Consider the following 22,409-nt stretch of genomic DNA (forward strand, 5'->3'; position numbering starts at 1 on the left):
TTCAATATTATCGCTTGCACAGTGCTCCTTGGGATGTTTAAAGCTTGGGAAATCTTTTTGTATCCAAATCCGGCTTTAAACTTCTTCACAACAGTATCTCGGACCTGCCTGGTGTGTTCCTTGTTCTTCATGATGCTCTCTGCGCTTTTGACGGACCTCTGAGACTATCACAGTGCAGGTGCATTTATACGGAGACTTGATTACACACAGGTGGATTGTATTTATCATCATTAGTCATTTAGGTCAACATTGGATCATTCAGAGATCCTCACTGAACTTCTGGAGAGAGTTTGCTGCACTGAAAGTAAAGGGGCTGAATAATTTTGCACGCCCAATTTTTCAGTTTTTGATTTGTTAAAAAAGTTTGAAATATCTAATAAATGTCGTTACACTTCATGATTGTGTCCCACTTGTTGTTGATTCTTCACAAAAAAATACAGTTTTATATCTTTATGTTTGAAGCCTGAAATGTGGCAAAAGGTTGCAAAGTTCAATGGGGCCGAATACTTTCGCAAGGCACTGTATTACAAGATTTGGTTGAGGTTTAGGGTTTGGTGAGTGTTTTGTTCCAAATACAGTGCTTTTAGTTTTAGAAATATTTAGAGCTAACTTATTCCTAACTAACTGTAGCTCTTTGTTGAGTGTTGCAGTCATTTCAGTGACTGTAGTAGCTGACATGTATATCGTTTAGTCATCTGCATATATAGAAACTCTGGCTTTGCTCAGTCAGTGGCATGTCGTTAGTAAAAAATTGCAAAAAGCAAGGGGCCTAAACAGCTACCCTGGGGAATTTCTGATTCTTACTGGATTATATTTGATAGGCTTCCATTAAAGAACACCCCCTGTGTTCTGTTAGACAAGTAACTCTTTATCCACATTATAGCAGGTGGTGTAAAGCCATAACACATATGCTTTTCCAGCAGCAGACTATGATCAATAATGTCAAAAGCTGCACTGAAGTCTAACAAGGCAGCCCCCACAATCATTTTATCATCAATTTCTCTCAGCCAATCATCAGTCATTTGTGTAAGTGCTGTGCTTGTTGAGTGTCCTTTCCTATAAACATGCTGAAATTCTGTTGTCAATTTGTTTACTGTGAAATAGCATTACATCTGGTCAAACACAATTTATTCAAGAAGTTTACTAAGGGTTGGTAACAGGCTGATTGGTCTGCTATTTGAGCCAGTAAAGGGGGCTTTAATATTCTTGGGTAGAGGAATGACTTTAGCTTCCCTCCAGGCTTGAGGGCACACGCTCTCTAGTAGGCTTAAATTGAAGATGTGGCAAATAGGAGTGGCATTATCGAGTGGCATTATCGCTATTATCCTCAGTCATTTTCCATCTAGATTGTCAGACCCTGGTGGCTTGTCATTATTGATAGACAACAATACTTTTTTCACCTCTTCCACACGGACTTTACAGAATTCAAAAGTACAATTCTTGTCTTTCATAATTTGGCCCGATATACTTGGATGTGTAGTGTCAGCATTTGCTGCTGGCATGTCATCCCTGAGTTTGCTTATCTTGCCAATGAAAAAGTTGTTACGGTAGTTTGCAATATCAGTGGGCTTTGTGATGAGTGTCAAGATCTAACATCTCTCTCTCTCTCTCTCTCTCCATGTGCCTCATGCCCTGAAGGCATCGTAGAGGAGTACCAGCTGCCCTACCATGACCTGGTGTCCTCTGACCCCTCCTATGAAGACATGAGGGAGGTGGTGTGCACCAAGAGACAGAGACCCTCCTTCGCCAACCGCTGGAGCAGTGATGAGGTAAGGAAGAATCTTTTATATGCTTGACCTCAGTATACTCATACATCTGCTGCTGTGTTTGATCTGACCGGGGTATGTGTGTTCAGTGTCTCAGACAGATGGGGAAGCTGATGACGGAGTGCTGGGCCCACAACCCTGCGTCTCGCCTCACTGCTCTGAGAGTGAAGAAGACCCTGGCCAAGATGTCGGAGTCTCAGGACATCAAACTGTGACACGCTGCTGCTCCTCCTGCCGCCACCTAGAGACACTCATCCCCTATAGACATGTCCTTGGCCTAGGGCCACTCTGCCAGGCCCACGGGAGGAGGGCAAGGCAGGAGATAGAGAGATTGAAAGTGAGAGAAATGAGAATGAGAGAGAGAGAGAGAGGGAAAGAGCGAGTGAGAGGGAAAAAGTGGGTTTTCCCAGGTTCAGGGTCTGCTCTCTTCTTGCCCGTGCCACTGCCAAGACAGAGAGAGTCCCAGTGGGCAGTTTCTGTTCTGGGCCAGTCTGGTCTGAGCCGGTCTGGTCTGGTCTGGCATTGCTTTCTGTGAAAGCGGAGTGGCTGTGTGAGTGAGGGGAAAACACAAGGAAAACACAAAACACAAGGACAGACAGTACCCTCTGCAGGAGAGGAGTAGTCACCTCATGGCCAAGAGAGGGACGAGAAAGAGGAGTTCCTACTCTGTCCATCTAAAGCCATATAACAGTATTGTTTTGTTTTCGCGGTAACATTTTATTACAACGAGCCACAGTAACCCCTTCATAACCCTTCATAACAATGTCAGAATGTTCATGAAGCTCAATGCCATGTTTACGACATTGTTATCTAGGGTTATGATTTCTAGTTCAAATAAAGACTTTGTTTTTTTCCCCGTTGTGCTTCAGCAACTGGCCCTATTTGTTTATCTTCAAACCCAAAGTTTTGCAACGGTAATGAAAGCTCTCTATACTGTTGGAAGTGAAATCGATCACTCAGTAATTCTTGCAGCATCACTGCCCTACAAACACAGGTATTTGGTTCTATTCATACAGGGAAACACATTGCTTCAATATTGGCCATTTGGCTATCCAAAGGAGTCATTCTTAATCCCCCGAAATGTCTCTTAATCAAGGACTAACGATAGGAGAAAAGGGTCATCATTATGTTATGATTCTGATGGTTAATTAAAATGCATGGGAGTGATGTTACTGGGCAATTCCATGGTAACAGAGTGATGCTGAGAATCAGATGTTCTACTTTCAAATGCATGTCAAACAAAAGCCAATGATTGCAAAGTTAAACAAACCATGCAACAGAAGGACACATTTGATCAACTTCCACTTAAAATGTAACAAAAACACATTAACTTGAAGAACAGTGCAGATGCTACATTTGGTAACAGACTGTGACTGTTGAACACTCTTGAGTTACTTAATGTGGAATTGCCCTAATCAGGCTACCTGAGTCATGCCCGTAAGATGGACTCATGGTTGTCTTGCTACTATAATATTCTCGTTTTCTCCCTCTCACAGAATTGAATTGTAAATAACAATGTTGAAATGTATTGATAATGATGGACTTAATAATAATGTTAAATATGTTTTGGTTGTTTGCCTTTGACTTGTGTACAGAATAACTCGCTGAGTGTCCACTATGGCATGTGCCTTATTTCATCTGTATATATGTGTATAAGAGAGTGTGTGTGGACCAGGCGAACATTCCCCAATAAAATGCTGTCAGTCTCCATATCGTCTCTCTTTTAGATTTTCTCTCTCTCTCTCTCTCTCTCTCTCTCTCTCTCTCTCTCTCTCTCTCTCTCTCTCTCTCTCTCTCTCTCTCTCTCTCTCTCTCTCTCTCTCTCTCTCTCTCTCTCTCTCTCTCTCTCTCTCTCTCTCTCTCTCTCTCTCTCTCTCTCTCTCTCTCTCTCTCTCTCTCTCTCTCTCTCTCTCTCTCTCTCTCTCTCTCTCTCTCTGTCTTTCTTTCTCTCGCTCTCTCTCTCTCTCTCTCTTTGTCTTTCTTTCTCTCTATATATATATATATATATATATATATAAAGGAAATCCTACACCTTATGAATCCAGAGAGAAAAGAAGGATAAATAGATTCAAGCAAGATCAACCAAAATGTGGGTTATGGCTAGGTTTGGGGTTGATCTGGGGACATGAAGCTAGGGTTAAGGTTGTGGTAGCTAGTGTTAGGCCTCTATTCAATCCGTGTCGCGGAAGTTCAGAGTTACAGCCTTATTTGAATTTAAAGGCAATGTCCCCGCGTTAGTGGAGACTGCATTCATGGTGAACGCTGCATGTCCTGTCAATCGGAAATTACCTTCACATTTCTTCAGCAATACAGATTGAACGGAGAAAGCCACCAGAAAGTGGAAAAGAAGAGTCAGATTCTGCATTCAGTGTTGCATATAAATATAATTTATTATTAGTTTTAAAAATTCTTTCTTACACTTTGTACAGGAACTTAACAGAGGAAATGCAAGCATTTGCAAGTAACATGATGAATGCCAGAACAGAATTGGCCACATTCTCACTATACATACAATATTACCCATGAAGCCTCAGGAGAACGATGGAATGCAACGGCTAGCACTTTTCAGTACATACATTTTTTTATATAAAGGATGCAAAGTTTGCATAGACGGCTTTAGGAAAATGCTCACACAACTGTCAATATTTGTTTTTTTTTAACCAAAACTAATCAAACGACTATTGTCAGCGCTGCTTCTTTTAAAGGAATGTTGGGTCGACAGTTATCTTCAATTATTGTACACATACAAATATGCTATCATATAATACAAATATGCTATCATAAAATCCTTATACTTAATGCTTTCCCCTTTGCAAGATAAATAATTTGATAATCTGTCAAAGTTCACATGATTTCACCTATTTCCATTCCCCCCACTGACAGTCAACAGTAACTGTTAGTCTACACTGAGTATACAAAACATTAAGAACCTCCTCTTTCCAAGACAATGACTGACCAGGTGAATCCAGGTGAAAGCTATGATCCCTTATTGATGTCACTTGTTAAATCAATCAATCAATCAAATGTATTTATAAAGTATTTTTTGCATCAGCCGATGACACAAAGTGCTGTACAGAAACCCAGCCTAAAACCCCAAACGGCAAGCAAAGAAGATGTAGAAGCACAGTGGCTAGGAAAAACTCCCCAGAAAGGCCGGAACCTAGGAAGAAACCTAGAGAGGAACCAGGCTCTGAAGGGTGTAAATCCACTTCAATCAGTGTAGATGAAAGGGAGGAGACAGGTGAAAGAAGGATTTTTAAGCCTTGAGATAACTGAGACGTATATTGTGTATGTGTGCCATTCAGAGGGTGAATGGGCAAGACAAAATATTTAAGTGCCTTTGAACGGGGTATGGTAGTAGGTGCCAGGCGCACCGGTTTGTGTCAAGAACTGCAACGCTGCTGGGTTTTTCATGCTAAACAGTTTCCCGTGTGTACCATTAATGGTCCGCCACCCAAAGGACATCCAGTCAATTTGACACAACTGTGGGTAGCATAGGAATCAACATGGGCCAGCATCCCTGTGGAACGCTTTCGACACCTTGTAGAGTCCATGCCCCGAAGAATTGAGGCTGTCTTGAGGGGAAAAGGGGGTGTAACTCAAAATTAGGAAGGAGTTCCTAATGTTTGTTATACTCAGTGTATGTTGTCATTTAGTAATCTGCTCATGTGAAACAATCAGATTACAGGTATTCAGACATAACATTAGCGTGGAATTTTACATCAATATCAATTATTTGGTAAAAGGCAATCGTATCAGGCTGCATCAGTCCTAAAAAAATATACCGTCTGTCTATCAACAAACGACACATCTTCCACCTTGGAAGACAGACTCCCATCTCTTCCTTACCCTGGTTCTGTCTCATTTGGACAAGGTCATCATCAGGGGACCATACATGATGAGAGCAGATTGCGATGTTCCACTATGCCAGAGATCTGTATATAATGACTAGATGCTCATGTCTCCGCCCTAACAATGGGAGTCGTTGTCCCAAAGGCGGGAAGGCAGGCGGTCTGCTTACCGCTGTATTCCCGCGTGGACAGATTTTGACAGGAGTGGAACCTCTCGCTTCCTCTCTGACAATGCTGACTGGCATGCTGTGAGTGAGAGATGACTTGACTGACTGACCTCTCATTGACCTCTCAGACAGTTCCTTGTATCAGCATCATGGGTTTCATGGCCTAACATGCAAACCCTTGATAGCGCAATATAAACCCAAATATAATCGTTTCAAACTAAATATGCAAATTGTAAATAATTGCAGAATAAAAAGCAACAAAAAATAAGTGTAAAACAATGTAATAATACACAACATGAATGATAACAGCTAATATTAATAATGACAGTCTTACACTGTAAAAGGTTACAGTTTTCAATGTTTTGTTTATGTACAGGTTGCGCTATTGTCTTTGTATCAGTGACTGTACAGTAGGTGTTGTTACTAAGAGAATCCACTAGGCAGCACTATGGCACAATGAAAACAAAGAACTGTGCAACGAAAGCAGGGGAAAAGAACACACTGGAAAACTCAATGTTAGGCTGCATTAAAGACAAAAAGGAGAGATATTTGTGTATAAATGGATGTGTTATTAAATACAGACCTATATAGTCACTGAAACAAGTTCTTCCATCAGAAATATTGACGAGTCATTCAACATTAATGTTGTTTACAGGGGTTACCATGGGGATCCATGGGGGCAGGTGGAGTGGGAGGGCCTTCCCCGCCCCACCCCTTCCTTCCCATGATCCTATGCTCTGAGCCAGTCTGTCACCACATCCACTATATGGACAGCACTATCAAGCGTTTCCTAGGAAACTGTATCACGGTAAAGAAAACTGTACCAGGGAGAGAACAAACAGAGCTGACTTACTTTCTCTTTCCTTTGTCAAAATGTTACTCCCAATATACTGTAAGTGGAGCATGGCTATGATAAGTATGTATGTACGTGTGTGTGTGTGTCACTATGTCTGTGTGTTCCCTGATTGAAAAAATTTCGGCCTCTGCCTGTTCTGCATGTCAGCTGACAGATTGCCACTCTTACTCTCTCGCCTTCTCTCCCTGACTCATCTCTCACTCCTCCCGGAATTTCCTGTTCTTTGACGGACATGTGTCAGTGGTCCATTGCCATGGGCATGAGGTTCTCATGGCGACCCATCTCCTCCAGCACGGCAGCTAGGCGGCTAAGGTTCCCGTCTGGGAAGTGTTGTGCCTCCCACAGGTCTAAAATCACCCCAGTAGGACTGGACTTAGTGGCAAAGTAGTTCAGATACCTGATGGGGGAGGGGGGAGAGAGAGAAAGAGAAAGAGAGAGAGAGAGAAGAAAAGAGATAGCCAAGCTTCAGTAACACTGGACAGTACCACACACACACACACACGCACACACAGATCATCCAGTCCTATCACTACCTGTCCAGGTTCAGTTTGTGTGCCAGCATCCTCCAGTCGTTGCCTCTGGTCTGTGGTGCGTCCAGGCTGCCACAGAGCTTCTGTCTGATGGAGAGGGGGATGCGGAAGGCATTGGGCCCCACCAGGGTTGTGATGTTACTGGCTGGGTCCAGCAGAGACGTGTCGATGCTCTGGGTGTCCTGGATATGCAAGAGAGAGACTGATGTCAGTACAGGGTTCAACTATTTGAATTGACTGAAATGATTCTTTGGGAGCTGATTGTTGGAGTTAGTGTTCCAAGTTTAGTTCTCATTCGAATTGGTGCATGTCTTCATCAAATTGTCCAGCCAGCTCCTAGCCTCTAGTCAGACAGAAAGCCCCAGACAGACGGAGACGAGTGTCTACAGTACTAAGGCCAGGGCAAGTTACACAATGCCCACTATCCAATGTTCCCTGTTCCATCTCTGCTCCAATATTCTCCTACTCCACCATTCTCTTTGTGATTATTCCCTTAGATCTGTGCTCTGTGTGGAGCTATGAAATATAAAACCAGTAATGCTTGTAACTCTCATAACAGACAAGCTCTCAACGAGAGGGCTGTCTGTGCAGCAGGCTCAAGGCTCACTGTCTGAGTAAATTAGTTCACTGACAGAAGGCTAAACTCAATACCCAGGAGGGACAAAGACATGGAAAAAGACAGGGATGTTCAATATAACAGCAGCCTCAATTCAAGTTAGCAGTAAGTCCGACTAAATCAAGTTAGTCTGATTTGTCTGAGCATGTATGCATGATTCAGCATGTACATGTTTATTAGTACACTATACGTACTCTATCTGGACACTCTAATATCTCCTTACCTCTGAGAGGGTGGTGTCCAGCTGGAAGATCTGTCCCTCCCCCTCCACCTGTCGGACACACAGTTTACAGACCAGGTCTACGGTGCTGGGACAGAACCTCTCCAGGGTGAAGGTACAGTGGAGGTTCCTCTGGGACCCAGACCACACCTGCTGGAACGACAACTCCTGGGAAGAGAGGGGGTGGGGGGCGGGGGGTTAATACTGGCACCAAGGGTGCTTGTGTGTCTGTACTTTCCGTGTTTGCTGTGCGTACCTGATACTTGGCTAGTAGCTTGCTCTTCCACAGTGTGTGTGGGACGTCGTGGATGGACAGTCGCAGGTTGTGGGTGCTGTCCTTGAAGTTGAGGGTCTTTGGTTCGTCCAGCAGTTTCCCTCCCATCTGCTTCTCCATCTGTAGGACCTCCTATAATAACACAGAGACACACAGGGTTAAGACATGAGACAACCACTCTATCCACGCTGTTTGAAGCAGAAAATTATGGGATATAATCCATCTAGAAACATTCCCAACCTTTGACATTCACTTCTACATTCAACATGATCATTCCCAATTCCCATTACCCCGCATCCCAAACTAAATAACCGGGTCCTATCCTCCTCCCAAAAGTAATAATGACACCTTATCTTTCTTCAGTGTAGGCGGATAGAGGTATTCTAATGTGTTGTGATGGGGGGAGGACATATTTGTGAGGGCACGGCATCATTTCTCCGGGAGCAGCTTGATGATGGAGATTATATTCAAATGCATGTGCTCATCTCCCCTTATAACGCTTCTGCTGGCTACTCACACACACACACACACACACACACACACACACACACACACACACACACACACACACACACACACACACACACACACACACACACACACACACACACACACACACACACACACACACACACACACACACACACACACACACACACACACACACACACACACACGTTCTTACTTTGAGTGAGTCCTGTGTGTCGTCCAGGCAGTAGACTCTAATGTGGTACTCCAGAGCAGGGCATGTGACGGGGCCGAAGATGGCCAACTTGAGCCGCTTGGTGGTGGCCGCGCTGCAGGACTGACCCACCAGGCAGTAGGTCCCTAGGGTCTCTGTCAGGATGTGACACGCCTCCTCATCCATCTGGATGTAACAGGGAGTGGTGAAGTTCTCCTCTCCTACTACCACTACCTCCTAGAGAGAGAGAGAGAGAGAGAGAGAGAACGAGAGTGAGTGTGAGTGTGAGACTGTGTGTGATTACAGTATCCATGTAAATGTATACATGTGCCTGCCTAGTCCCTACATACGTCTAAATGTTTAATGTCTAACAATAGACCACCATGTATGAGGTTATAGCATAATGTCCCTCTCCTAGTTCCCCCCAGTGACGACAACGCTGGATCATGTGAGAGCATATTCCTGTTTCATTATTGGTGTCGGGGTCTAACTGGGTCAAGAGGCATGCTGAGCTCTGTAATCCTGACGCTACTATGAGCAGCACACAGCCTGGCATCCTTTCAACCCATTATGTGAGACAGACAGAGAGAAGAGGAATGACACCATCATAGTGTGTGTGTTTGACTGTGTGTGTGACTGTGTGTGTGTAAGAGAGTTATTTTATTTAGAACCGGGGCATTTAACAGCAGTATTATAGCTGGTCATTAGGGTCTTTAACTGATCCTGGGGGACAGTATGAGTGTTCCTCACTAGGGGGATGATTACAATACAGTGGAAAACTGGGCTAAGGCCTCACACACACGTGCTGAAAGACTCTTTGTGAGGAGAGACTTACTGACTGACACATGTTACTCATTACACTCTGCTATGCACACACACACACACACACACACACACACACACACACACACACACACACACACACACCTCACTGTGCTGGACACATCACTGAGACGTCTGATTATTCACATTGTACGACGGTAATATAAGAGCCAGACGCTGAATCTCTCTCCCTATGACTGTCTGACTGCCTCTCTCTATGGGGAGAACAGAAGGGAGAGCTACCATTCTGACAGCGCATGTCATAGCAAAAGCAATATATCGCCAGTCCTCCAGTACGTGTGTGGTTGGCCTCAGCTCAGCGGGAAGAGAAGCTGATATAAAGCAGCCAGGCATCATCTACGGATATTACCATCCACATGGCTGACAGGCTGAGATATAATCAATAGTTATTTCTCTGTTTAAACGCTTTCACGCCGCAATCTCGGTTTATTGGCTGCCCAAAGGCACTCCGTCATAGTCACACGCTACGTATCCCACATTAAACACTGTATGTATATTACAGATGACTTCCTCATCAAATGTTCATATACCTCCTACAGTAGTAACATCAACATCATGGAGATTCTCATGTCTGTTATCCATGGGTTTTTTTTGTTTGCAGAGCTGGAAAAGAGAGTCCAAGACACATCGAATCAAGCTTCTCTCTGAAGGCCTAGAACAATCTGTAGGCTTCAGATTGTGAGATGATAATCATCAGATTTCACTGTGCTGATGCAATATGGCGTCACTATGTTGATATGGGCAGTGAAGGCTCTGTAACATGGTGATGAATGTGTTGAGACCGACAGGATATGCATGTTGGTGATGCAGTGGAACAAACAGCTGAAAAAAGGCTCTACTGGCTCAAACCAGTCTCTCGTTACCGCATCAAACCCTCATCTTCCTCTGAGTCGCCCCCACACTGACTGCAGATGGGTTAGGCAGTCAAAATATACAGGAATCTATAGTTTCTCCTTCCAACAAACTTTTACACAACTCTGAATTAGTCTAAAACCCACTGCTGTATCTAGAATTCTACACTCTTAGAAAAAAAGTACCTAGAACCTACAAAGTCTAGAACCTACAAGGTTTCTTCGGCTGTTCCCATAGGAGAACCCTTTGAAGAACCCTTTTTGGTTTCAGGTAGAACACTTTTGGTTCCAGGTAGAAGAACCCTTCTGTGTTCCATGGAGAACCCTTTCCACAGAGGGTTCTACATGGAACCCAAAAGGGTTCTACCTAGGGCTGTGGCGGTCTCAACATTTTGTCAGCCCGTTATTGTCATGCAAAAGACTGCCGATCTCACCATAATTGAATGCTAAATAAGATAAACATGTTTAGCAACTACCGGCCTCCAGGCCACATACACGCCGCATACAAGCCGCATACAAGCCGCATACAAGCCGCATACAAGCCGCATACAAGCCGCATACAAGCCGCATACAAGCCGCATACAAGCCGCATACAAGCCGCATACAAGCCACATACAAGCCACATACAAGCCACATACAAGCCACATACAAGACACATACAAGCCACATACAAGCCACATACAAGCCACATACAAGCCGCTGATGTGCGCTTTTGGAACTACATTTACAATGGTCTAATAAATCAATTGAATATACATCATCACAATAAATCCTCATTTATTTTAGTTAGGTCTAAAGAAACATTATGATATGAAGAAAATGTATTTCAGAATAACAAAATATGAGTTGGCCTACTGTACATTATCTGGCTCTGCACCATTTAGCAGACAAGATATGCCATTATGTTATAGGATTTTATAGTAAGAAAAATGCATTTGAATTTAGCTGAATGAAATAGAAAGGACATTTTTCCCATTCGGAGCGAGAGTGCGCATATGAAGTAGCTATGTTGTGTGTAAAAGTGATAATTTGAAACAGGTCCTATATGCTAGATTTAGAGTTATTGGCAACTGTAGTTGTGAATGGTAGCCTACAAACCATAGAATGCCTTAGAAATCAAAAGATACATTGCATGGCCATAAGTATGTGGACACCTGCTCGTCGAACATCTCATTTCAAAATCATGGGCATTAATATGGAGTTGGTCCCCACTTTGCTGCTATAACAGCCTCCACTCTTCTGAAAGGCTTTCCACTAGATGTTGGAACTTTGCTGCGGGGACTTGCTTCCAGTCAGCCACAAGCATTAGTGAGGTCGGGCACTGATGTTGGGTGATGCCTGGCTGCCTGGCATCGCCCAATGCCTGGCTCTGATGCCTGGCTCGCAGTCGGTATGCCAATTCCAATTTGATGGGGTTGAGGTCGGGGCTCTGTGCAAACCAGTCAAGTTCTTCCACACCGATCTCAACAAAGCATTTCTGTATGGAACTCACTTTGTGCACAGGGCCATTGTCATGCTGAAATAGGAAAGGACCTTCCTCAAACTATTGCCACAAAGTTGGAAGCACAGAATTGTCTAGAATGCCATTGTATGCTGTAGTATTAAGATTTTCCTTCACTGGAACTAAGGGGACTAGTCCATGAAAACATCCCCAGACCATTATTCCTCCTCCACCAAAATGTACAGTTGGAATGCATTCTGGCAGGTAGAGTTCTCCTGGCTTCCGCCAAACCCAGATTCGTCCGTCGGACTGCCAGATGGTATAGCGTGAATCATCACTCCAGAAGGTTTCCACTCTTGAGTCCAACGGCAGCGAGCAATGCGCATGGTGATCTAAGGCTTGTGTGAGGCTGCTCGGCCATGGAAACCCATTTCATGATGCTCCCGACGAACAGTTCTTGTGCTGACATTGCATCCAGGGGCAGTTTGGAACTCGGTAAAGAGTGTTGCAACCGAAGACAGGCGATTTTTTACGTGCTACAGCGCTACAGCACTCAGGAGTCCCGTTCTGTGAGCTTGTGTGGCCTACCACTTCGTGGCTGAGCCATTGTTGCTCCTAGACGTTTCCACTTCATAATAACAGCACTTACAGTTGACAGGGGCAGCTCTAGCAGGGCAGATATTTGACGAACTGACTTGGAATGGTGGAACCCTATGACAGTACCACGTTGAAAGTCACTGAGCTCTTCAGTGAGGCCATTCAACTGACGATGTTTGTCCATGGAGATTGCATGGCTATGTGTTACCTTTTATACTCCTGTCAGCAACGGGTGTGGCTGAAATAGCCGAATCCACTCATTTGAAGGGGTGTCCACATACTTTTGTATATACAGTGTATATGAGCTGCATTATGCGACTATAGGCTATTGATGGTTTGAGGAAGGTGCAGAAAAGCTTGTGCTCTGTTCCTTGCCTCAGGCTGATCACAATGTTCACAAGTGACCACACTGTATTTTCACCCATCAGACTATTCTCAATTTAATATCTAACATTTGTTTCAATTCAGAATGGCCCATTATCAAATGAGCAGGAATAGGGGTAGGAGAAAAAACACCTGTAATCCATATGAGGCCACTGGTTAGTTTCACTCATGTCAGGTAGGCCACTTCGGTTATTTCGTCGTGACAGTTGAGCCAAAATTCTGTATGGAGACCTCTAACCCGGTTCCTGCAGCTACCCAGTGCTTCATTTGGGAAACCAAGTGAAATCTGTACCAAAGATAAGTTTAATCAGTGTTTTCTCATGTTTTTCTGCCATGTGTAATATGCAGTAGGCTATGTATTGCATAACGCCACAATCATTACTTTAATTCTGTTTTTAGGAGGGGGCGTGGGCTCATATAATCCTATGCATATGCTTAAGCTCTAATATGCATATAGGTGTTTTGAATTAGAAAGCGCTGTCCATTTCGTCGTGTTAGGCTTTGAAACAACATCCACAACGAAAATGTGTTCCACTCACTTTCAACCTGCTGTTGAACTTCTCTCTTCAAATTGATCAATCACAGTGAGGTGAGTTTTAAAAGCATATACTGTTTTGATGATAAGTGTTTGGTGTGATTTTCAATTGCGTTTGCATTGATGTCAGAGTGGTTAGAGGGACAATAGAGCCCTGAGTACCAGTTGGGTTCTACTAACACATGTCCAGAATGCATAAGAGGGAATTACCGTGACTTAATAGTCACGTAGAATTTTACTGCGGTCATGACTCATGACTGCCGGTGTGGTGGTATTATGGTCACCGCAACAGCCCTAGTTCTACCTGGAACCAAAAAGGGTTCAGTTAAAGGGACAGCCGAAGAACCCTTTCAGAACCCTTTTCTTCTCTCTAAGTGCAGGAATCAAGGAAATATACAGGAATCTAGGAAATATACAGGAATCTAGGAAATATACAGGAATCAAGGAAATATACAGGAATCAAGGAAATATACAGGAATCTAGGAAATATACACGAATCAAGGAAATATACAGGAATCAAGGAAATATACAGGAATCAAGGAAATATACAGGAATCTAGGAAATATACAGGAATCTAGGAAATATACAGGAATCTAGGAAATATACAGGAATCTAGGAAATATACAGGAATCAAGGAAATATACAGGAATCTAGGAATTATACAGGAATCTAGGAAATATACAGGAATCTAGGAAATATACAGGAATCTAGGAAATATACAGGAATCTAGGAAATATACAGGAATCTAGGAAATATACAGGAATCAAGGAAATATACAGGAATCAAGGAAATATACAGGAATCAAGGAAATATACAGGAATCAAGGAAATATACAGGAATCAAGGAAATATACAGGAATCAAGGAAATATACAGGAATCAAGGAAATATACAGGAATCAAGGAAATAAAACAGGAATCTAGGAAATATACAGGAATCTAGGAAATATACAGGAATCTAGGAAATATACAGGAATCAAGGAAATATACAGGAATCAAGGAAATAAAACAGGAATGGAGGAAATGAAACAGGAATGGACATTATCCCAGTAGTAGCGTTCTACACAACCTTTAATAACTACTAGAAACCCCACTGCTTTGTTAATACTTATTTAGTAATGTAAGGATCTAGGAAGTAATACAGGAATCGAGGAAACCATCCACTGGGATGGTTTCTACATCTATTCCACGTAGGTTCAATGTCATTTCATTGAAATGATGCGGAAACAACGTTGATTCGACCGGTGAGTTGCCAGTGGGTGGTGTTCTCTTTCCAACACACGTCTACACCCCAGTGCTTCCTGAAAGACACCCACAGACCTTGAGAAGTAGAGTAGGGCTCTATCAGCTCTGATGGAATGACAGCAGGTCAGAAGCTGTTGCTAAGCAGCTGAAGAATAATAGTGCCTGGCCAGGCCTGTGTATGAGGGGATGGAAGTGTGTCAGTTGACAGGCCAGTGATGACCAGGCCCCAGAGGCTTTGTTCTGACAGCTAGCTGAAATGGAACCATTTCAATGTTATACACCGCCACTCAAATACTTCCCTTCACTTGGCAATACTACATTGGCCCAGTCTATCTGACAGAATTACAACTAGATGCTTTCCAGACAAATTATAAAGAATAATTGATAGGTTATTTATTTTGCATAATAACAACCAACAATTGTATTACATTTCACATATAAGAGTAAAATAGAAATTCCACACTGAAGCTAAGGAGAAAGAAGGCACCCTACAACTGAAGTACGTCTCAACTGCCAGGGAAAGAATGAGTGTGTGGGAGTGTCGTGGGGAGAGTGTATTATTGAACTGAGAAAGCGTGAGTTTGTGTGTTTATTAGGGTTGAATGGCGGGGACCCGGTTACCGAGATTTACCGGGATTTACCGCCAAAAAACACTCCCTTTTCCCAGGATAAATAACTGTGAGAAAAGCGGTAAATTATAATAATATATTTATATGAACAGCAAGGCGTGAAATGGAACTGTTAAATTATATGCCATGTCTAAATCTGGCTTCTCAACGGCCTCTGCATCAATGCTCAGGGTCGGTGAGAGGTAGCCCATCTGGGTATAGAGTACAATTCACAATGCAGTCAGACATATCATCTCATCAACTTTTTTTCTCGTGACAGCGTGGCCTACATTTGCTGCAGCATAAGGGGGTACAGCGCTAACCCAACAAGATGTCACGGTTTGACCAATTTGACTTCAGATTCCGACGTTTGTCCACGCTTCTCCATTTGGAATTTTCTCCAACCACCCCGGGTTGCTGCGCCGCTGTCGCCGGCGCCTCGTGGCTTGTTAAGTTTAGACATTCATTTCGAATGGTTAGTTACGAGTTAAAGGTTAGGGATAGGTTTAAAAAATAAAACAAATTAAATGAGTGCCTATCACTGGGATTGAACATGCAACCCCTGGAAGTCATAGCTCGCAGCGTACGCCCATCCGCCACACCCGTCCACAACACCCGAGCAGAAAGCCAAGCCTACTTGATGGTAATGGCGCTCACCGTTACCCCTAGTGGTGAGTTTTGATGGCATCTCCTCGACGTCCTTTGTACCTGGACCGACGTCGATTTTGAAGTAGATCTTGAGCAACCTGGCTGGCTAACCAGCTTTAAGGAAGTGTTTCTGGTGCGGGGGCGTTTGCGTAGGCTGCATCCGCCTCCTCCTGCTACTGCTAATTAAACCATTGTGTGTGTGTGTGTGTGTGTGTGTGTTAAAAACAAAGGGCTGTGAGGCTAGGAATGGGGCTATGTTCACAGAGATGCCCACGGCAACACAACTCATTATCATCACTGCTTTTAATGATGGGACACACTCACACAAGAGCGGAAAAGACAGAGAGCCTGGGGGGGAAATGCCAGCATGCTATTCCCTATAACTGTTCTTACACAATCCTCTGTCTCTAATTGAGCTTGTGCTGTGTGTGCAGAGATACATTAGTTTATCCCATTCTCTACTCCCTTTATTGCCACTGTCATCCTACCTCATGACATTGACCTTAGTCGTTTTTTCCAGTACCATCTTCCACCTCCACACACTTCGTCCGGTACCCATTGCATGTCAGAGAACATATCATGCCACTCACCTCCCACTGGGCCTGCTGTGATTGGGTCTTGAGCTGAATCAGCCAATCCTCGGCTGATCCACTGTCAGCCTCAGCACAGTGGTGCATGGTGATGATGACTGGGCGCGTCAGGAGAGCACCTGGGGGGCCACAGCTCACCACTGGGCTTAGCACTGTCTGGCAGTCATCGACTGGGGGCCTGAGGGAACGCACGCAAACACGCACGCACACACACAGGTTAGTGTTGTGACAGTATGGGTAGTGTGTGTAGGAGATGTGTGTCTGGTATAAACAGCACAGCCAGAGGGAATAGAAAAGATTGTAGTTACCTCATGCTGTCCTTCCTGTGGACGGTCACGTACATCTCATAGACTCTCCCCTGAGGGACGGCTCCTGCTGGAACTAGCAGACTCACCCCTGGGGAGACAACACACACCACGGTCACACACTTTGTAGTCACACTTTGTAGTCACACGTTCTGTGGTCACACACACACACACTGTATTTTTGCACTGTCTCTATGCACACTCACAGGACTCTACACACTCATGCACACTGGCACTCCAACACACACACACACACACACACAGTGGTCTAACCAGCCCAGCACTGCCCTCTAGACATCTCCCTGTCATGCTCTGTCATTCTGTGTTCAGTGTTTATCCCCTGCCCAGCCCTGGGGCCCCAAGCAGACAGCCAGAGAGACACATTGGGAGAGACATCATGAGGCCAAACCACAAACAGCCATATCACTGCCCCTTCCCACTGTCTCTTACTGTAGTGTAAATACTGCCACACACTGAACCCATTATATGGCAGAATAAGACAACATCAATGAGTTCTCTAGTCTCATCCCAATGCTGAACTGTATGGCTATAAGGCAGTGATTTCAATTATCTCCATCTGTGTCTGATATGATTTGATGTCCTGCTTGCTCTGTTTTTCAGGGAGATTTCCCCCCTCTCTCTGTCTCCAGGGTTTGTCAGATATCACATTGATTTCCCATGTCCTTGTAGTGAACCTTTCAAAGGGTGGCAGTCAGCATCTAGAAGGGAAATCACACAGCACTACACAGATACTGTATCAGGCGGATAGGCTACTGTATGAGAAGTAACAGAGAGCGAGAGAGAGAGAGAGAGAGAGAGAGAGAGAGAGAGAGAGAGAGAGAGAGAGAGAGAGAGAGAGAGGGGAGAGAGGGAGGGAGAGAGAGAGAGAGAGAGGGAGAGAGAGAGAGAGAGAGAGAGAAGGGGAGAGAGGGAGAGAGAGAGAGAGAGAGAGAGAGAGAGAGAGAGAGAGAGAAGGGGAGAGAGGGAGGGAGAGAGAGAGCGAGAGAGAGCGAGAGAGAGAGAGAGAGAAGGGGAGAGAGGGAGGGAGAGAGAGAGAGAGAGAGAGAGAGAGAGAGAGAGAGAGAGAGAGAGAGAGAGAAGGGGAGAGAGGGAGGGAGAGAGAGAGAGAGAGAAAGAGAGAGAGAAGGGGAGAGAGAGAGAGAGAGAGAGAGAGAGGGAGACAGAGAGAGAGAGAGAGAGAGAGAAGGGGAGAGAGGGAGGGAGAGAGAGAGAGAGAGAGAGAGAGAGAGAGAGAGAGAGAGAGAAAGAGAAAGAGAAAGAGAGAGAGAGAGAGAGAGAGAGAGAGAGAGAGCTCCTGCATTCACTTAGAGAAATGCTTCAAAGAGAAAAAAAAGGATATTAGTTGAAATGCTAAGTACAGAATGCCCACTCTCCTACTGCCACACAGCATTTAATTACCCAGGAATGAAAACATATCCTATGACAGATGTGTTCTTCTCTCTGCCTGTGTAACATGATGAGGTGGCTAAACAGGAACATCAGCCAGAGATGGTTTTCCAGAGGAACAACTCCAGAAACCCTAGAAGTTGTTATCCTTTAATGTTTCCGCCTGTTTTTCCCAGCTGTCATCATGCATCTGTGGTGCATTAAAAACAAACCACATGTGTGCGACGTGGGAACACCACAGATCATGTAAGCAGTATTACAGGCCTAAACAGAGCAGAACTGTACCAACCTTGTGCTCTGTGCTCTGAGCAGCCAGGCACCCAGCTACTCTTACAACCCTGTCACGCACTGTGTGGAACCCATGCGCTGATTGACCGCTGAGAGCTTTGAGCACTCTTTCAGAGTCATATCTCTCTTTCCCTCTCTCCCTACCCTACCCCTTCTCCCTCCCCTTCCCTTCTTTCTCTCTCACCATCCTCTTCTCCTCTCGTTCCCCCCTCCCCCCTCTCCTCTCGCTCCCCCTCCCCTTCTCCTCTCGCTCCCCCCTCGCTCCCCTTCTCCTCGTTCCCCCCTGTCCCCTTCTCCTCTCGTTCCCCTCTCCCCTCCCCTTCTCCTCTCGCTCCCCCCTCCCCTTCTCCTCTCGCTTCCCCCTCCCCTTCTCCTCTCGTTCCACCCTCCCTTCCCTCCTCTCGCTCCCCCTTCCCTTCTCCTCTCCTCTCCTCTCGCTCCCCCCTCCCCTCCTCCTCTCCTATCGCTCCCCCTCCTCCTCTCCTCTCGCTCCCCCCTCCCCTCCTCCTCTCCTCTCGCTCCCCCTCCTCCTCTCCTCTCGCTCCCCCCTCCTCCTCTCCTCTCACTCCCCTCGCTCCCCACTCCGCTTCTCCTCTCGCTCCCCCCTCCCTCTCTCTCTCCAGGGAGTCATGCTTCAGTATGACGTTAGTCCCCATTGCAGGCCATGTGTAGAGGATAAGGGTGATCCCTGGTGAATAAGAGGGGAAGCGGTGTCAGGATCACAGCATCATCTCCTGTTCATAATGAAATAATGGAAAGCTAGAGCGCCCTTGGATGGTGTGTAGTGTGGGAAGGGGGATGGAAGGAAGGCATGGAATGGGGGGATGGTGTGAGAACGATCTCTGTGTCAGTCCAGCCTCCACAGAGGCTCTTAATCCTGTTATTACACTGTGCTAAGTCACTTTAAGGAGGCAGCTCCTAATAACAGTCACCACGAGGAGACCTTGTCAGCTACTAACTAAGGCCTGCTCTAGAACTGTACCATGGGGAGAACTGATAAAGCACCTCAAACCAATGTCATTGTGAGTGTATGAAAGCACCAAATCTCCAATCTAGTCTAGACAAAGTCCAAAGTGGTCTGGTAATTGCTTATGGCTAGGGCCAGATGGATCTGCAGGGACGTTTTCTTATAAATAACTTAACAGCCTTACCGGAATACTTATTCAGTTTAAAGTTCATTGTTTGGAGACACCTACTGATTCAATGGTTTTTCTTTATTTTTACTATTTTCTACATTGTAGAATAACAGTGAAGGCATCAAAACTATGAAGTAGCACATAAAATGACGTCAAATCACGTTATATCTACAGCAGCTTTGTTTGGACTGATCCTGTCAACATCATACATCAACATCAAAACCTTAGCTAGCAGTCATCATCATGTAGTCAACGATCTACTGGCAAATCCTTTTCAATACTTGTCATATGAAGAGAAATTATGAAGATAAGTTATAGATAAAACATATCGGTGCTCATCGGCCATTGGACATAAACATTACACAACAAGTTGGGAATCGCAAATTCAACTATGATCGGTTTGGAATGAATCAGTGGCTAATTGCAAGCATTGCAAAGCAATCACTAACCTGCCATTCAGTGGAGTGGATGTGTGGTCCCAAGTCTGGGTTTAAGGGTCTCTTTTCCAAGTTTAAAAGGATAAACATTCAACATTGGCCATGGTGTCAATCCAGCATGATTTCTGCCACTTTCAAAACAACTGGAAACTCGGAACTGGGAAATCTCAGAGTTCAAGACAACTGGGAACTCGGGGAAAAAAGGAGCTCCGACTGGGAAAATACATTTTGAACGGTCATCCAATTCAGAATTCCAAGTCGGGAACTTGGGCCTCTTTCTAGAGCTCCGACCTGAAGATCACTAACGTCATGATTCGACCTTATTTTTTTCCGACTTCCCAGTTGCCTTGAAAGCGCCATAAATCCCAAGAATGCCAGACTTCGATGACAAAAATTTGCCAACGAAGGACCGCCGCGCCACCTTCCTGTTCAAGTGAGCACAGCACAACAAGCCGAGTCCAAAAATGTCTTGTATGCTGCTGCAATAAATTATGTAATATGCTAATATATTGTAGCTAAGAAAGTAATACTAAGTGAATGTTGTGTCCCCTTTCCCCTAATAATGTAGCCTACTGTTCTGACTTGGTGGTGCATCTGTAGCCTATTAATAAATAGATCACTAGTCACTGTAAATAATGCCACTTTAATAATGTTTACATCTTACATTACTCATATCACATGTATATACTGTATTTCATACCATCTACTGCACCTTGTCAATTCCGCTCGCTCATCAATATACTTATATGTACATATTCTCATTCACCCCTTTAGATTTGTGTGTATTCGGTAGTTGTTGGGGATTTGTTAGATTACTTGTTAGATATTACTGCACTGCTGGAACTAGAAGCTCAAGCATTTCGCTACACTCGCATTAACATCTGCTAACCATGTGCATGTGACCAATAAAAATCTATTTGATTTGACTTTATAGCCTGTTTTAGAGGAATGTCATTATCGAATATTGAAAGAGCTTTCATTGTCTGCTTATATGCCCACTTTATTCATCCCTCGGTTCTGACTTAGTGTACAGGAAGAATACTGTAATAACGGCCCGTGTTCTGAATTTTGTCCCTGTACATTTCAAAAGTGCTGAACAAATATTTATATTGACGACATCCATGCCAGCTCGCTCATTAATGTCTTAATCGAAATTACGGATTGCCTCTTATCACTCGTCGTTCCATTATGCCATAGTTTGTACATCTCCAATTGTCAGTAGAAACCACATTTGTTTAAGGAAGTCAGCCATAACAGCTATGTTTTTTACAAAGGGAGTAAATGAGGCTGAATGAACTGTTTGGCTGCCAGACAAGGCTCTGCTGATAGCCAGGTGTACCAGTGGTAAGATGTTGGGACTGCTGTTGGGAAAGCTTTATGTCGGCCCTAACAGTTTGTGGGCACCGTTTGTCACTGTTATAGTCCAATGAATGTATTGTTTAGTGTTGTGTTGTGGCTCTGCTGGCATGCATCATTTGTTTGACTGTCCTATATTAAGAAAACCATTATTTTCGTCACTTTACTCAAACACACATAAAAAAATACTATACACCAACCCACTTTGAGACTGTACCACACTTCCTCCTCCTTAGACAGACCCATAAAGACCCATACCTGAGTTGGGGACGATGAGGTGCCCCCCTAGAGAGTTGAAGGAGCCCAGGGCGGTACAGGAGGGGTCCCTGGTACCGGTACGGAGCAAAGTCTGGGTTTGGGTCCTCCTCCCCATGGTGTCCCCATCCAGCAGGCAACGGGGCAGCTTGGGGGAGAAGTCAGACAGGTCCTCGGAGGGGGTGACCAGACCAGAGGAGTTGTAGACCTTGATCTTCAGGTTGGGCAGTGGGTCCAGGAGGGGGGAGTTGGTCATGGGGATCTTGTCGGCTACGTCGTGGAGGGCGTAGACGGGTCCACGGTACATGGCTGACGCAGAGGTCAGGTCAGGGGGAGCCGTCAGAATATCAGCTGGGGACAGGAGAGGACAACGCTGATGTCAGTGGTAAGACTAGGGTGTAAAGGAGAGGTGCAGTCAGACCAACACACCATCAGGACCAGTCAGTATTGACCTGTTAAAGGCCTAATGCAGCCGTTTTTATGTCAATATAAAATCATTCCATGTGTAACATTGGCCTTCATAA

The 22,409-nt window shown here is 44.7% G+C and overlaps 2 protein-coding genes across 4 annotated transcripts in view; one reads left to right on the top strand and one right to left on the bottom strand.

Annotated features, from left to right (window-relative positions):
• bmpr1bb (bone morphogenetic protein receptor type 1Bb) overlaps positions 1-3,476 on the top strand; it is a 110,556-nt gene extending 107,080 nt beyond the window's left edge. For both annotated transcript variants that reach the window (XM_036977452.2, XM_090234780.1), the window contains 2 exons: positions 1,639-1,769; positions 1,856-3,476. In XM_036977452.2, the coding sequence (XP_036833347.2) occupies positions 1,639-1,769; positions 1,856-1,981 (257 nt within the window). In that variant the 3' untranslated portion in view covers positions 1,982-3,476. The remainder of the gene's footprint in view (positions 1-1,638; positions 1,770-1,855) is intronic.
• Positions 3,477-4,130: 654 nt separating this feature from the next.
• Positions 4,131-22,409, bottom strand: part of unc5cb (unc-5 netrin receptor Cb) — a 183,699-nt gene continuing 165,420 nt past the window's right edge. For both annotated transcript variants that reach the window (XM_090234782.1, XM_090234781.1), the window contains 8 exons: positions 21,889-22,236; positions 17,010-17,097; positions 16,702-16,879; positions 8,966-9,199; positions 8,263-8,412; positions 8,010-8,174; positions 7,174-7,352; positions 4,131-7,037 (listed from right to left, as the gene is read on the bottom strand). In XM_090234782.1, coding sequence (XP_090090908.1) covers positions 6,878-7,037; positions 7,174-7,352; positions 8,010-8,174; positions 8,263-8,412; positions 8,966-9,199; positions 16,702-16,879; positions 17,010-17,097; positions 21,889-22,236 — 1,502 coding nt within the window. In that variant the 3' untranslated portion in view covers positions 4,131-6,877. The remainder of the gene's footprint in view (positions 7,038-7,173; positions 7,353-8,009; positions 8,175-8,262; positions 8,413-8,965; positions 9,200-16,701; positions 16,880-17,009; positions 17,098-21,888; positions 22,237-22,409) is intronic.

The sequence above is a fragment of the Oncorhynchus mykiss genome, chromosome 5 (genome assembly GCF_057628025.1).
Source record: "Oncorhynchus mykiss isolate SJ-2025 chromosome 5, ASM5762802v1, whole genome shotgun sequence".
Classification (NCBI taxonomy): domain Eukaryota; kingdom Metazoa; phylum Chordata; class Actinopteri; order Salmoniformes; family Salmonidae; genus Oncorhynchus; species Oncorhynchus mykiss.